Source organism: Haliaeetus leucocephalus, unplaced genomic scaffold (genome assembly GCF_000737465.1).
Source record: "Haliaeetus leucocephalus isolate CR32 unplaced genomic scaffold, Haliaeetus_leucocephalus-4.0 Scaffold151, whole genome shotgun sequence".
NCBI classification, from domain to species: domain Eukaryota; kingdom Metazoa; phylum Chordata; class Aves; order Accipitriformes; family Accipitridae; genus Haliaeetus; species Haliaeetus leucocephalus.
The window spans coordinates 3,642,803-3,660,454 of record NW_010972587.1 but is presented as its reverse complement, the minus strand read 5'-3'; the positions used below and the strand labels follow the sequence as shown (position 1 = coordinate 3,660,454).

The following is a 17,652-nucleotide window of genomic DNA, read 5'->3' as shown; positions in this document are numbered from 1 at the left end:
AGGAAGGTGCTCAGATGCCTTAAGAGAGGTATGTTAAGTATCTTGAGGCACCTGCCTAGTTTTACATGCTTGCACCCACCGGCTGGAGTGGGACAGCCCACATACTTTAAGTCAGGCACTCTTGGGGCTCCTCTGAACTTGAACCTAAGGGTTTCACCAACTCTGAGCTTCCATGGCTTTCATATTGGAAGCAGTAATGACCTTCAACCTTTTTATCTAAACAGAAAGAAATTATTTTCATTACAAGATACTTCCTTTGTTACAACGGCTCCTTCTGCACCCTGGGCACTGACCTGCTGCACTTGTAAGTCATGGAACAGAAACCAGCATCACGCAAATGCGCACCCAGGACTTAATGGCATTCACAGACGACGTCACTGCTCAGTCAGTCAGGGAGAACAAAAAGCTCTCCCTTTATACTGCAGTAAGGGAGTGGGTTGTAAAGCCACCCGTATTGTATTGTAAGACTTTTAACTAGCTGGATACCATCTTATGTTATTGATTTAGTTAAGTGAATAACTAAAAATAAATCCTATTTTACTGTATTTTACTATTTATAAGTATTTATCTAGTATTTCTTTCACTGTTAATGAGCTGCTCTCACTTTTCTGTGGCAACTTCAGAGATGCACATTGTCACAATTTCATTGCACTCACGAACTGAGTGGATTTCTCTCTGATACTAATCCCGGTCTTACTGGGAAGAATACATGTTTCGGGGGGGGGGGGGGGGTGTTTTATTTTGTCATTACAGCGCCAATATCCTTCCCAGGGCCTGAGCAACAGAAGTAAAAAGCACAAAGTTTTTAGAAAGCCTTTCCAGCGACTGCAGTTAGCCCTCCTGTTCTTCCACATTCTTGCAGAATACATTATGCTGTAAATTTTCAAAGAGAATTACACTCAAAAAGGTGAGCAAGGCACTGCTTGCAATTTCTTAAATTCTCCTTTGCCAGAACTGTTAGCGCAACATACAGGGAAGCTGAGCATTTTTCTTTGTGCAAATTTTTAGTTGAACAGATTTCCTAATGCAGAACATTACCTTTGAGAGGAGGCAGGGATCACGGTCTCCCTTTATTACTGTTAGAAATATATCCTTCTTCCATCACTCCACACAGAAAGCAGGAAAAAGCATTTTTAAAGAAGTGGTATACAGTTAAGAAGAAAAAGGAAATTATACACACAAAGGTTTAGGAAATAATGAATTGTTTGCATTACAAAGCCAGGGCCAGTAACTGAGCTCACTGCTGAAGTTAATTTTGCTTATAGGGAAGGAAAAAAAGAATATTCTTCCCTATTCGAGTCATCCCCTTCCTTGTTTTGATTATTGCTTGTCACTTGCCAAGACATATTCTATTGGGGGTATTTTTATCGTTACACTCCATCATACTGGCCTTGCCTGCTCTGATTGCTGCCAGAATCTTCAACCAGCACACTTCAAAGCATGCAGCAGGCTGACAGAAAGGACTTCAGGTATTATCTGGCTCTCTACAGTGTCCTTGGTGCCCTTTCATCCCTTCTCTTATCTGGCTGTGACTGCTCATCTAGGGCTATGGCTCCTTTAGTTCTGTCTGGGATGTCTCTCCCTCACACTGTTCTGGGTCTGGCTGCTCCCTTTGAGATGCAGCTGTCTTCTTTCTCCATTTTATTACAGCCGGTTGTTCCTTGCTGATTGTTGCTCCTCACGTTATTCTTGCTGCACTCTCTCCTCCTCTGTTGATGCAGCTCTCCAGGGCTATGATTCCTGCTGTCAGTTATTTCTGGTGTGGAAAGGCTGTCACGCTTTTTGCTTTGATTTAACAATTCTCAGATCCACTCTTGTGTTCAACAGGCTATATTTCCTACTGCACTTGGGATATAACCACTTTTCCCGTCATCGTGGGAGGACACTATCTCACTTCCAGCTGCACTAGGAAGACATATCCACTCTCTGATGTAACTTGAGAGCCTTGAATCATCTACCAGTACTGTTTATTAATGAACTATCATGACTTCTCATTTTTCTCTACATATTTGTGGCCCTAGTGGAGGATGACATGCTCCTATCTGAAGAATGACTAGTATGATGCTTTTGAAAGAGGCAAACATTACCCTCAACAGCTTAAGTGGAAAAACATTGTCTGCTGCTGGGCTGTAGTTTCTGTTTCACTCTGCTTGTGGGATTACCTGAATATCATTCTTCAGGGGCTTATGTCATGAGATTTCTTAACATGTGCAATCACCGAGGACAAGAAAGTGGAAATGAAAAATATATTCAGTTCCGAGGCGTTTAAATAGCACCGTTTCAATGGTCATCTCTGAAGTGTGTAAGAAGAGGCATGTCTTTAAAATGACAGCTGAGTGTCTAGCTGAGATGGGCACTATAACGGTGCCTGATTGATTTATGCCATATTGATGACAGTAAAGACAATGAAATGACAATCACATTCTACGACTCTCATTTCACTGAAAAAAAATTAGATGGGAGAAAGTTTCATCATTTCAATATCATGTAGAAAATTGTGAAGAGAGAAAAGAGATCACATAGACAATCCAAGGTCCCAGGGAATACAAGGTGGACATTTAAAAAAAAAAATTAAAAGAGAATGGAAAAAAAAAAATTCCAAAATGTAGGAAGAAGATACTGCACATAATGCTAGACTGTTTAAAAATGAGCATTATATTTAAGACAGTAGAAAAGTCCTCACTGACAGTTCTGATCCAAAGTTTACTAGAGTCAACAGAAAAAATTCCTGAGAACTTAACATCAATTTAAAAAATCAGTCAGCAAACAACCAAAAAGCCATCCCAGAAACACCAACAACAATATCCCTCCAGCAGGGCTCATTGTGTAAGGAGGGCTTTGAGGCACCTGAAAATATTTGGGCACATGTCTGATCAAGTAAAGCCTTCAGTATAACTTTACAGTTTGGATTTTACTGACGTACCATTCATCACAGTATTTATATTGGCAGACACTAGAGAGCTAGAAGGATATGCAAATGTTCTAGCTATGTAATAAATGAGCCTGATTCCCTGGTTGTTTTAAAGTCCAAGCTATGCATGCATGCATACAAGGTTACATAGGAATGAAACAATGTAAAATCTACAAAATGTTAAATTTGTTCTAATTTATCCTCAGAAGGAAACAGTGTCAGGTGGTTGGAGGAAGATACAGAAACAGTGAAAAGAGCAGCCTATGAATTCAGTCGAGAAAGTTTCTTCCTGTTAGATATTGCTTGTATCTAAAACAAAAGGATGAACGGTTACAGAGAGCAGCAGACAGTCACACTGATTATCAGACAGGAAAACAAAGACTTCATGGGCGAACGAGTGGGTCTTTCAGTCTCCTCACCTATGAAAGTGTGTAAGTAAATTCTTCCATTGCCGTTCCTCAAGGTGGTTTGCTAGATCTGGTAACTGGGTTCAAAACTTACAGGATCAGGCCCTGCTATGAACACACTCAGTGTCACCGAGGGTTCAGGAGAGTTGGCCATCAGAGAAGCTGAGTGGAGACGCTGCCGTATCCACTGGGCATGGCCACTCTTACACTGAAAAAGGAACCTTTAAATGGACAGATACAAGATAGAGATCGTACTCTGCACAGAAAACAGAGTGATCCTATTAGCCTGCATAAAATAGCTAAAGTATACAGATGTGTCCTACTGTCCTATTTGTCACATCAATGTAAATGAAAATTCCTTAATGTTTGCAAAGTGTTCATAAGATGAAAAGATAAGTGTCAAGTATTACAGTTTACTGGGTGATATTACTATTATCATATTAATTAGAAAAAATAATTAGCTTGAAACGTTAAGATACTGATATGAGATAAGCCTCTGAACCCACCGAGGTTCAGCTATCGCCAGCAAACATATGATTGAAACATTTAAACAATGAGAAGACTTCAGTATACTAAAAGCTGCTGGCTATTATAGCTTAATTGGCCAACAGTAATGTTTTCAAAGCCAGCTAAGGGATTTTTGAAAATGTTACTTGGGCTCTTGAGCAACCCTAGCATTTTAAAATATTTTCCTAAGTATTTTGTGTTTGCATAATACATTCTATACTTATTACATGGACATACACACACACACACACTCATTTGCCCATCCTTAAAGGCATAAGATCCTTTAATGGAAGAGGATCAAGTTGAATTTATTGCTGACTGGGAATAACTGATGACTGCAAGAGAGGGTACACCCCTTTTTTTAGCCCAGAATGAGCACTGGATAAACTGGAGGCTCAGTAGACAAGTCAGTGCTATGCTGCTGCTGTCTTGTTACAGTCTGATGTTAGGCAGCTAATGATGCAACAAAAAGTTATTATCAACTACAAGGATGATAGTCAAAAGACCAAATCGCCAGCAGAGAGCTCCCGTACAGCCTTCACAGCGGAAGGCTGCAGGCAGCAGCCTCTGCACCACACATCAAGCAGGTTTGGTCATGAAATTAAGGCAGAGCATTACACACGATACCATGTAGCAGAGAATCATCATGTGGTATGATGGAAAGCACCAGCTTTTGGGCCATACGCTAACAGCAAGCTTAGTCGTATGATGGAGAAGGTGGAAGCATGCAGCCCTTTCACTCCTGCACAGAAGCTGTTCGGTCAGTCCCAAAGCTGGCCAAAAGGCTTCCTATTCATTAAAATACAATTTCAAATTGCCCGATTTTAATACACATCCTTTCATCACCCCACAAGGCAGTTCCTCCATTCTCACTGTTCAGCAATGACTTCAGAGTTTTCACTAGCTGACGGAAAAATTCTCACACATAGAAAAAGAACAGAAAAAACAGTACTTAACTTTAACTTTAGTACTTGACAAGTTTTCTAGAGAGTTTCAATAGGACAAAGACTACATATCCTTCTGCTTTTTAAAGCATTGAATATAATTCAGACACTGCCACAAAATAAATAGTAATAAAAAACTCAAATCTTCCTGTTGAATTCTGACAGCCTCCCAAGTTCACGTATAACATTTAATAACAACTCCATGTGTTGAATGTATTTGGCTACAATCACTGCAGTATATTCCAAATATATTCAACACAAATTAAAGTTTCCCAGCTAATAAGCACTGTGGTGTATGTATTTTTACAATGGTATTTGTTTTACAGATGCAAGGTGATCTTCTAATAGCTACTGACATATCTAGATATAGAGACAGATATGTTTAATTAGTCTCACCTTTTTATAGGCGATCCAGTCAAACACCCTGTCAATGTCAGTGGCTTGCTGCACCTCCTGGGATACTGGATGTGAACTGGCTAAACCATCCAGCAACATCACTTCATGTAGGACATCTGTCAGAAATCTCTGCTTTTCCTGAAATACAGCATATGCAGTAATATCGCAGACAAATATACATTTACAACAATACAGAAATGATGCACAGTTATCAGAGGCAGCCTCTATATGACAGCTAACTAAAATCAGACCTTCTGGTTTGAATGTAAGCCACTATGACCTCCTACAGTCTTGAACAGGTTTATAGAATAGACAGGAACTAATTCGAGCACCAGGGATCCCTCTGACTTCAGACCTTTTGCTGCAATGAAAGCTGACTGAAATTACATTAAAGACTATTAAGTGAATCAAAATACATGTCGGTGCACACCACAATTCTGATAACAACCATTTACTCACGGTTACAAGGAGTGGGAAGAGAGGAAAAATGGCAGTCTTCAATCACAAAAATACACAGATGCTACAAATAGTAGAGCTCATTGTATACACAGGTACGAAAACTTTTGACAGAGATGGGTAAATACAATTATTACTGCTTTATTTAATGAGGTTTAAGTCACTTGGCTCTTAGTGCCAAGTTCACACGGCAGGTCGACGTGGGACAGGACAAAAAACAGAGCCCACGGCCGTGTCACAGCAGATGTCTGCATTGTCTTTCATAATTCTGGTATAGAAATCCTTTCTCCTCAAGAGCTTGCGTGTTCTGCAAACTTTGTAACTTCCACCTGAAGGAAATCATTATTATGTCTCTTTACAAGTGGGACAATAGCGGCACGTATAAGTTAAATGACAAAGTCAAAGTCACAGCTACATCACAGGCAGGTGCAAACCCAAACGTCCAACATACTAATTTGCTTCTATACCTTCTATAAATATGGATTGCAGACATATGTCAAAATTGCTGCTTATTTACTCTGGCAGCAACATTAATTAAATGATCATGTATACTCTATGAACTGTGCTGCACTCACTTTTACAGCGCAGCTAGATGGGACTTTTTCAGCTGAGAAAGGACATGCCTTAAAAGCTCCTCATATTGCATTCATATAGATGTCTCTAATCCAAAAGACTGTCAGGAAAGAAGAGCTTAATTTACTTGTTTTTTTCAAGTCACAAATAACTGCAAAGAGTGAATTAAAAATTATGGAAGGTTTAAATAAGCTTTTTTTCACCCCAAAATGACATATCTTCAATTTTATCTAAATTACAACAGTTCCTGAATTAATGTCAACCTAGTGTGATAATATAAAGAAACTCTAGGGAATGCTGCATTTTTTTCAAAAGCCACCTTGATCCCCACAGATAAAATAACCACACAATTACATAATAAATTCTATGTTTAATTTCTTGGGTGGCAAGGTTTTGGTATCAATGTGTTAATTTAAATTATAAGACAGCCAAAAAGCTCTTCCAGTGCTGATCCATCTGGAAATAAACCTTTATGTTAAAATTCATTAGAGCACAAGAAATGTACCTTGAGCTGATTGTATATTCAGGCAATTAAAAACACAGGATGCAGGAAAGCCAATTACCCAACACACTCTTAGTATTCTCAGCTGGCTGCATGAGGTAAAGTTTGTGAAGGAAAAAGTACCGTCTTCTTCGTATTACTGTTCATTTCCAAATTTTCTCAGGCATACACAGTTAGTAACTGCCCTATTTTTATAGGAAAAAAAAAGGTGTGGGGAAACAATTATTATGACAGTCCTACTCAGGGGAAAACTGCTGATGTGTAAAGGATTGTACATGCTTCGATTACACCTCTGCCATATTCTCTATTACGCAATAACGAAGCCCCAGTTTCATCAGATGTATGATGTGTAATACATACAGATATCGTATTGGGTTTTCATGGTGGGGGGGCTACAGGGGTGGCTGCTGTGAGAAGCTGCTGGAAGCTTTCCCCATGTCCGACAAGAGCCCATGCCAGCCGGCTCCAAGACGGACCCGTTGCTGGCCAAGGCCGAGCCCATCAGTGATGGTGGTAGTGTCTCTGTGAGAATGGATTTAAGAAGGGAAAAAAGTTGCTGTGCAACAGCAGCTGGAGAAGAGAGAAATGAGAAGATGTGAGAGCCCCAGCCCTGCAGCCCCCAGGTCAGTGGAGAAGGAGGGGGAGGAGATGCTCCAGGCGCCGGAGCAGAGATTCCCCTGCAGCCCATGGTGATGAAGACCACGATGAGGCAGGCTGTCCCCCTGCAGCCCAGGGGGGTCCACAGGGGAGCAGATCTCCACCTGCAGCCCGGGGAGGACCCCACGCCAGAGCACAGGGATGCCCGAAGGAGGCTGGGACCCCAGGGGAAGCCTGTGCTGGAGCAGGCTCCTGGCAGGACCTGCAGATCTGTGGAGAGAGGAGCCCACGCTGGAGCAGGTTTGCTGGCAGCACTTGGGACCCCGCGGGGGACCCACGCTGGAGCAGGCTGTGCCTGAAGGACTGCAGCCCGGGGAAGGGACCCACACTGGAGCAGTTCGTGAAGAACTGCAGCCCACGGAAAGGACCTGCGTTGGAGAAGTTCGTGAAGGACTGTCTCCTGAGGGAGGGACCCCACGCTGGAGCAGGGGACGAGTGAGGAGTCCTCCCCCTGAGGAGGAAGGAGCGGCAGAGACAACGTGCGATGAACCGACCCCAACCCCCATTCCCCATCCCCCTGCGCTGCTGGGGGGGGAGAGGGAGAGAAATCAGGAGTGAAGTTGAGCCCAGGGAGAAGGGTTGGATGGGGGGAAGGTGTTTTAAGATTTAGTTTTCTTTCTTATTATCCTACTCTGATTTGACTGGTAATAAATTAAATTAATTTCCCCAACTCAAGTCTGGTTTGCTCATGACAGTAACTGGTGAGTGATCTCTCCCTGTCCTTATCTCGACCCACAAGCCTTTTGTTCTATTTTCTCTCCCCTGTCCAGCTGAGGAGGGGAGGGATAGAGCGGCTTTGGTGGGCACCTGGGGCATCCAGCCAGGGTCAACCCACCAGAGGTATGAACACACAGAGGTATGGACCCATCTCCAAATTCAAATTTGAATATCACAATTGACAAACAGTTGTGGGAGTGGATTGTTACTGTTTGGAATTAACTCATGAAAAGGACCTCTGTTAATCACAAATGAATATTTTAAATACAGAACCTAGAATTAAGAAAATCAGCATGTAGGAAACAAAGTGAAGCTATAAGAAGAATACAAAAGATATGAAAAGGACAGGCTACGTTTTGGGTTTCTGTTTGTTTCTTTGGTTATGTCCTGAAGGGCTGAAAAAGAGCATTTTAGATTCATGATCACTCATTCAAGTTACCATAGCTGAAAAGTCTTCCTTGAAATTTATGGCAGACTGTCACACTGGGATACAACTGGAATAGCCAGTACATCTCCAAACATGTAAACCTGCATTTCAGTGAGAAATAAGAAGGCTTTTGACCTCTAAAGCTAAATTTATTGAATTAAAAAGATTTCCAAAACGTTCCCACTTTTACCCTTTAGTACAAAGCCTCTGAGAGCAGGTTCCAGAAGGAGACTCAAATAGAACTCCAGGGAGACATAGAGAAAGCAAGAGAGAGGAGTTTGCTGGTTGACAGGGGGCCTGCAGCTTGAAGAGGCAACAGGAACCAGAAATGCAGAAAGAAACTAAAACTGCCTTAATTATGTTGAAGAAACACCACCTCAGCTATTAAAGTCCTATCAGCACATTAAGAGGAAAAGGCCAACATATGTGACCAAACCACTTATACTGATGGAAGAGGGGCTTTCTATTCCCTAGTTATTTTACCCTACAGTGGAATTGATCTGTTTTAACATGATACCTACAGGACTAAAGAAACACCTAGCAGCACAGAAATTGTAAAGAAATTCAACCTTGGAATGCGTTTAATGAGGCCAGTGAGGTGTCAACACTGCAGGTGACAGGTTTGCAGCCAGACATGAAACAATGACAAAATGGTGTTCAAGAGGACCCTCCTCCGAGGGAGTTCAACTGCAAGAGGAAAGCCAAAGGCTGTGATCTGCCTGTAAGGAAAAGAGGGCTTCAGGTGAGTCTTGAGGCTTTGCTTGGAAAGTGTCTGTAGCTGCAGGTAAGCACAATGCTGTGCAGAGCTAACACAGGGCCAGGGCCCTGAGCAGGAGCTGGTATGACAGCGGCAGAAGCCTAGTCTGAAAAGGACAGAGGTGCTTCCACTCAAATTTGTGCCTTTCTTTAAGGGCAAGCAGGAAGCCCCTCTGCTCCTTATCCTCCTACTGCCCACTCGGAGACACGTCTCTTCATCTCCTCTCCTCAGAGCCTTCCTTGGACTGCGGATAGTGAAACTCTGGGAGACCAGACCTGTGCTGAGAAGAAGAGACATGCCAGTTATTTCTGGTTGCCTTCCCTCTCTTACTCTTGAGAATGCTTCCAGGTGCAGGGACTGAAGTGCTGTTACCAAGCAAACATGCCTTTCGAAGATTTACATTTTCAGACTATTTCCCGAACATCTGTGGTCACTAGATTCAACTGTTTGACTCTTCATAGGAATGACTTCTTTTAATCCTCGTCCATAAGACCTTCTCTGTTTGGTACAAGGTTGTCCTGAAAGACTTATCCCTTTCTCTGTGCTCTCCCCTCCTTAGCCACCATTTAATCATTGTGAAAATTCAAATTTCACTGCTTTGGGTAAAAGCAGCACAAATGCAACAGGTAACAGGGTCAGAAACTTTCCACCTGTAGCAATTCTTCCACATTATGGAAATAATCTGGAGATGTTTAAATGTGGATCTGTAGTGTAAATCATTCCACTGCAAAAAGAATCAGGAGTAAGAAACTGGCTAACCACAAGGAAGCTTTCTAGTTCTGGTTTATTTTCACCTTGTTCTAAGGAGGAAGGTTTATGGAAAGGTAGTGGTCACTCTTTATGTATTAATCCCCAACGGGATGCCCACCATTCAACCAGTCTACCTATAACTGGAAAGAAAGCAATTGTGAAATAACGTTTTTTGGCAGAAAAGACTACACCCTCAAGAGCCATTAAAAATTTGTTGTGCATAACAGGATAACAATGATGTAATGGAACGGGGTTGCTGCTGGTGATTTTACAATATCATACAGAGGCATAATGTAAGAGTACAAGTTAGCATGACAATAATGTAATACTTAAAGTCAGTCACATAAAAATAATTACTAAAAATTAATATGAAATACCAGGGAAAAGAATTAAAATGAAAAAAATGGAAAACATCCAACAGTGGAACAAAAGGAATAGCACAACGAAAGCCAAAACTGATAATTAGTACGCAGAAAAGATCAAAGGCCTCAATATTAAAGGCATTGCCTTTGTTCTGGGACAGCCATTCAAACAGTTTATGGACTGAGAAATCTACATGTATAAAGCGTAATATTGGTGTGCAAATCTGGAAGTGATTTTCCTAACAAATTTGCTGGAAATATCTTCTCCAAAATATAGAGCTTTACTAGCCATCAGGAATACAAAGGAGATAAGTGATCTCTCATGCCTGACAAAACAAGCATTTGCAAGACACAATACTTGGGTTTATAGGGAAAGTGCACCATAGGGAAAAAGAAATAGGGGCAAATTTTGAAAGCAATCAAAGAACACCAGCATATATACTACCAGCAGTTCAGTTCTAATACAATATATTTCAGGGTGAAGCTTAACAAACTACAGAGGAATATCATCTATGAAGAAACCTAAGGTTCAATAAAATACCTTAAAGCCAGAAAAGATCTACTGGGGGACAAAATCAAGTTCTTTTGTCTACATGCCTATAAATCCAAAGTTGTCATAGCACAGGAAGTCTCCTGAGTACTTGCAAGTGAAAGCAACATTTCTTTCTCTTTCTCTCTTCCCAACAGTAATTTTTTGTAAATAGCTTGAGCAGCTTACAGATTGCTTTTTTTTTTTTAATTTATATCTCTGCATGTGTGCTTCAATTATGTGCATAGTTTGTTGAAGGAAGCCTGCAACACATTCTACCTTTATCAGCTGTGAATATGTCACAGTTCTGTGTCTACCTTCATAGCCTTCTTTTCCGCATTTGCAGTCAAAGTTCTTGCAAAACTTCTGTCCCTTTGCTTGAGAAATTTTCGCACCGACTGAGAATTTTCGTTATAAAACAATGTAGATGTTCTAGGAGTTCATAGTTAAGGAAGACCAATAGCTTTGAATATCAGGAAGGAGAATTGGATATGTATTTTCTTTTCAATGAAGTGCCAAACCAGATATTCATGACCACCTGCTTAAGTTGCCAAGCAGATGGGTAGTTGATTTGGAGTTTTTAAGCAATTTCACCAGCTACTTCAACTGCTGTTTCCTACCACCACTCTGTTTTTCAGGTATAGCTTTGATTTGGTTGTACACCAGATCCATTACACCAAATATAGGCCTACAGAATGGGAGGATGCAGTACAAAAAAGGGAGCATCAGAAAAGGAAACATTACATACTGACCACCAGCACTTAAAAAAAAAAAAAAGTCGGTTTCACAATCCAAGATTATGTTTTGCCACTTTATATGTAGTTGCCTTCACAGAAATACTCATTAAGCAAATGGATGAACACAGATCCACTGTCTCCTCATGCATTTGCCTCCAGAGCATTTTAAAACATTAGGCAACAAAGTATGAAGTTTATCCTCTGATTCAAACTCCACAGGGGGAATCTGTAGAGGAAATTCAGCTCAATTCAAGAAACAGTAAATAATAGTTAAATGAAAAGGGGCTTTGAGATGTGGTCAGTACATTGAGTCAACTTCCAGCAACAACTGCCAGAGGTTACCATCAGTGAGAATACTTTCTGGGTGCTCCACATCTGCTGGATGGATTTTGCATGCCTAGACTGTTTCAACCTGAAAGTGATGAGATTCAGTGAGCTAAGGCCTAAAGGAACCAAAGATGATTTGCAGGCACACCAAAAATTACTTACCAGCTTGTGTTCCAAGTAACTGCACGCTGCCCCAATTTCAAAATAAACAGTGGCAGCACATTCAGGAAACTTGAGAAGCAGTTTCAGTAAGGATGCCTTCAAATATACAGCTACAGCTTTGCCATTGAACTTCCCATATGAACTACACTTTCTGATGAAGTGCATAGTCTTGTTTCAGTAGGGCTATCCTGCAGTGAGCCCTTGCCTTCAGGCAAAAGTTGCCATGAAGTTTCTTTCTCGTTTTTACTAAAGACAAAGTGGTTACTAATTTAAAATTATGTGAAATTCAGCCAGTTGACTGAAGTTTCTTTTTGAAACCAAAGCTTCATCTAAACCCTGAACTCAGGAGATTTGAACTTACATGACCCAAAAGCTCTCATCATAATGTCATTTCAACTGTTCTCTCAAGATGAGCAGATAATGACACGAAGAAAGAAGAGACACTGACATTCTCCAAACCTGTAGTTAATCTCCTGAATAAATGTTTCATCTAAATGTTGATATTCATTTATGTCTGATCTCTAAATGTTGAGTTAACTACTTAGAGTTCAGAATTCCATATATTAATCTACCTTGCCAGAACATAAAAAAAGAAACTGTTAAGGAAGAGCATGTGGAGATGGAAATTTATTTCCTTAAGCTAAATTTAGTAAAAGGATTTCTAAACTGGTATACGTTAAAAGGACTAGTAATTAGCAACCAGAAGATCTTGCAGCTTACCTTTACATATCTCTCTTTTCCTGCCAAAGTCAATTATACATGAGATTCTAGTTAATTTTACATTGAAAGCTTCCCCCATAGTTGAGTGAAAACAGAAAATCCTACAAGGACTGACTTCACTGAGCAGTTACTGGGGGAAAAAACACTCCATGTGGTATTAATTAAACGCTTACTTTATACTGGCATGGGGAGCCTTTAACCAAAAAAGAAGAGATGAAAGTAGTTTTAAAAAATGAGAGGCTGAATCTCTCTCAATGCTGAGCCAGCGTGATATTTATGTTGGGTTAGAAGGATCAAGCAGGCTACAGCTCAGGTCTGAAATGCCAAAATAATAATGAAATAAATCAAAAGGCCCATGTCTTAAGTCTACTTCAAAACTCATAATGATTTTCTGGGTTTTCTATGACTCAAACGACACCTAAAAAAACTTTACAGATGGAGACAAATGCTTTAGGAGGCAATCTGAGTCAAAGCACATTAAAGACATGCATGTGTCTAATGGCCGTATTCACTTTTATTATTTCAATCGAGTCAATGACAAAGACAGGCAATTAAGATCATTTATCAAGAATTAGGGCAGCATGTTGCTTGATGTTCAAAGTACTTAATGTAATGAAGTTCAGTTAAATGGTTTTCTATTAACTTTTTCAGGCAAAGGTAATTTCTTGCAGCAAGTATTTTTAAAACAGAAATGTTGATATGCAACCCTGTTATTATTTGCAGCTGCCTGTAGTAACGGCAGGATCATCTAGACTGTGGAACCTAATAATGTAAAGGAAGCATAGTTCACTTTTAAGAAAGATGAAAGACGCCCTTCCACGTAGGCACAAAGTTTTACTCCATATACTTTAATCACAATTGTTTAATACTAAGAAAATTTCTGGCAAATCTGACCATCCTTAATTATAAAAGTAGTAAGCACACAAGAAAGTGGGAGATCTTATCCCAGAGCTTCAATAGATAGAGAAGGCAGAGGATTAAAAAATATCACTGATGTACTACACCTTGACTCAGCCAATAAAGTTGTCAGCAAAGCTAACTTTATTATAATAAAGAAAAGGGAGAAGGCAGCAAGGCTCTGTGAAATGCTCTCTCAGCAAAAAGCCGGGTACTGACCACTAAAGTATTTGACATTCGTTTGATGGATGAAAGGGAAAATTACATGCCAGTAATTCCTGCTGTCATAGTCCTCAAAACCTACCCCAATACCAGAGACATTCAAGGACAAACATTATGGTTCCTTCCACCAGAGAATAAGGAGGTAAAATTCCTGGATCTGTAAGCCTCAGCTGAATTCCTTTACAGAGCCACATACAAAGGACTTCAGGATGATGACAGAAACAAGCAGAGAGGAAGATGGAATATATAGTTGCAAAAGGGCCTCTGAAAGGAGGAACATGAGTAGGGTAGATGAGAAAAGACAGGGCTATGAAGTGGAAATGACCAGCATGTAGCTTTCTGCTGTAATTTTCTCTTTTCTCTGATCCTAAAACTAGCAGAGGCACCTTCCACAGAGGTGAGATTACCTTGTCGTACGAGTCACAAGATCTTACAGCCCAAGAACTCACATCCAGCTGCTGTTGCTTTTTGATGGCATGGAGAGACAACCAACCAGTTATATGGTAAGCCTCTAATACAGAAACCTCATCTCTTTCGAAGTCCTGAAATAGCAACAGCCAGGGAATTCACACACAGATGACTACTCTGAGCACACACTATCAAGTGAAATTCCCTGACCTCTGGGGGAAACAGTTTGCAGTGCCAGCTTTCTTTTTAAAACCATCCTGACAACACAGAAACAATTGTTTAAACTTCCAAAACCTTGAAGAAAGACATTTAAGATTAAGAATTTGAGACATTTCAGAATAAGAATTTCAAAAAACTTCATTTGGGGGACAGGCAAGGTAAGAGGCTGAAATGTGAAGAACGGTGAATTAATTTCCATTGTGATTGTCTAATGACTGTGTAGTAGGGACATATTTCCTGCAAAATCAAAGGTAGCTTCAACTTCAAGAGGTAAAAGGTAACATGCAGGGACTTATTTTTTAGCTGAGGGATGGAAATGAGAAGTTCTAGCTTTGATTTGAAGTAACTTATATTTTAAAAAGGCTATTATGACCAATGGTGGACCATGAAGGATCTCAGCACAGAAAGCTCACTTTCCTGTTTTAAAACAAGCAAAACTTTGTCCGCTTCCTCGGGAGAGTTCTCATGTGTCTTACATTAACTGCAACGAATAATGGACGCCTCTGTCAGAATGACTGTTCATTCTGTTCTTCACCCAAAATTTTAATAGGAGGATCCCGGACATAAGGATGGGAAGGGTTTAATAAGGACTGGATTTCCCTTCTCATTATGCAAGCCTGATGAAGTATGCAAACACCTTCTGGACAAGACCAGAAATTCTAGACCTGCTGGAAAGCTCAGTAAAGCGTTACAGCTCCATGGCAGTTCAGTCAATATTGTTATCCATCCATCTTTCCTGCGGTAAAAGAAGAGCTTATAAAACAATTGAAGAAAAACTGATAAAATCAAGAACCTCAGAGGAAGAAGAAATGTTTAAGCAAGCTAAAGAACCTAGAGAAGAAGGAAAAGCCAGAAAACAGGTTTCGGATAAAACCCATGGCTCTCTGCTTTGTGCAGAACTCAGTGCTGTTGGTTTAAGTTATAATGGTGTGAACATGCCTAATGAATAGCTCTCCTAAAGAGTCTCAGGTTCAGCCATACCAAGACTCTGAATGCCAAATAAGACGGACACTGAAAAATGCTCAGCTCTACTAAAAGAGACTCATCTTCAGACAAGTAGTAAAACTTTAGGGGTTTACAGAACTTTAATGGTGAAAGCGTTGTGTGCCTGTAGCCTACAAGCATCCAACAAGTTAGGTAGGAAGCTGGGGATAGATCCATTTAATTCAGATGTATCCATACTGCCCTAGTTGCATTTCCAGAAAAAAGTCCTTTTTCTGGAATTGACCACCAGTCTTTTGCTTCTACACTTACTCAAACAAAAATGTGACAAAAAGTCTTTAATGAGCTGAAAATAAGCTGAAATTGACATTTTAGTCCATGGACTTCTTGAGCAAACTTTCAAGGGTAACATTTCAGAACTACAAGAGAAAGAAGTTAACTGTCTAACTTTCCCAATTCTTTAGAAAGAGGATTGTGGCATATTACTCTTTGTTTTCCTGATGCAAAGAGCTGTGGTATCATACACCATAACATCTTTTATTTATATTACACAGGTACGAATTACTGCTGACAAAACACCACCCAGAATGCTGGAATGTTGCTCTGTTTAACCATTATTACAGAAAATAAGGTTTGTAGTTCTTGTTTTTGCAACTGATTCATGAAGCTTGTACTGTATCCTTCACTTTTGAAAAAACATAAGCTGTTTGGGACAGTTTTTCTTCTTATAAATGCTCACTTCTTATTTTTTCAAGTTTACAAATGTCAGTATGTTCTAAACAGCAAATGCAGTTTATACCAATCATAAAAATATCCAGCAAGCCAAATTCCAGCAACTGTACCTTTTGCTTCCTCTTCCTACAATGTCTGTAATAAGGCTGAAACATCACAGTGTTGATTCAATTGCTAATTGAATGCAGCATGTTTAAATGTTTAACTCATTAAGTGTTCCATCTTGCCACCAATTCTTTAATTATTTAAATATGACAGTATGATTATTTTTATATCAGAGGCCAATGATATCCAAAGCCCTATGAAAACTTCACGTCTACCTTCTTAGTTTAAGGAAAAACTTGACAGATTAATATTTTTTCAGGCACAGCAATACTACTGTAGTTAATTCTAATTTATGCAGCATGTGTCTGATTTCCAAGTTTAATGGTCATACCTTGTTCAACCCAACTGTTTTGCCTGTATTCTGCTAAGACTCCAGGGTTTCACGTGACAGGCATGTCATTTGCATAACAGTGAACATTATATTCATTACAGAGAAATCTCAAGCAAATATTCTATATTCTAAATGACTTCTAAAGCAAAGTTATTCTTCATTTGTTAAACTGGTTATGTGAAGAACAAATGACTGATGATTTGAAGATAAAATTCAGTGTATAAACATTGTCATCTATGACATTTCACTATGCTGAAATCATAAAGGCCTGCCAGATTTCATTGCATTCATAATTAGAATGATTACATTGTAATTCAGGATGTGTTTTTCATAAAGATGAAGAGAATGAGTTTTAATAAAACCAAAGCTACGTAAACCCAACAAGCCTACCTATGCAAGGCAGATGTCAGTTCAGATAAAGATTTATTTTCCTTTTCATAATGCAATTATAAACCACAATTGACACCCTAAAGAAAAAATTAAAATACTACAGATAATTCAAACTTCACAAGATGCATACCTAAATACAACTATTTTAAAAAATTAGCTTTAACTCAAAATTATAGCATCTACATTTCATGCCACACAAAAGCTACTGGGATAAGAATATTCAATAAATCCCTGAAAAATGGGAAAAAAATTTTCAGAAGTTAGTGTGCAAGTGTTTAAACACAACATTCAAGCTACAACAAAACTCTATTAGGCAACCTTTATTAATAAAACAAATATTTTGCCACATAATTAAACCTATGTAAACACAAAAGGATAGCAAACAGAAAAATTTCTCCAAAGGACGATAAAATCTATATAGCAACTTTCAATATGGTCTCACACACAATTTCCTTCTCCTGACATCTCGTATCTCTTATTTTTCTTAGAAGGACAGTATTTCTAGACTGCAGCGGTTGATATAAAGTGGGACCTGAGCAGGTATGATATGATATAACAGGACTCC

General features: G+C 39.6%; 1 protein-coding gene across 1 annotated transcript in view; it reads right to left on the bottom strand.

The window, feature by feature from the left end:
- TRHDE (thyrotropin-releasing hormone degrading enzyme) overlaps positions 1 to 17,652 on the bottom strand; it is a 213,789-nt gene that overhangs the window by 104,991 nt on the left and 91,146 nt on the right. The window contains exon 7 of the mRNA XM_010561962.1: positions 5,166 to 5,303. Coding sequence (XP_010560264.1) covers positions 5,166 to 5,303 — 138 coding nt within the window. The remainder of the gene's footprint in view (positions 1 to 5,165; positions 5,304 to 17,652) is intronic.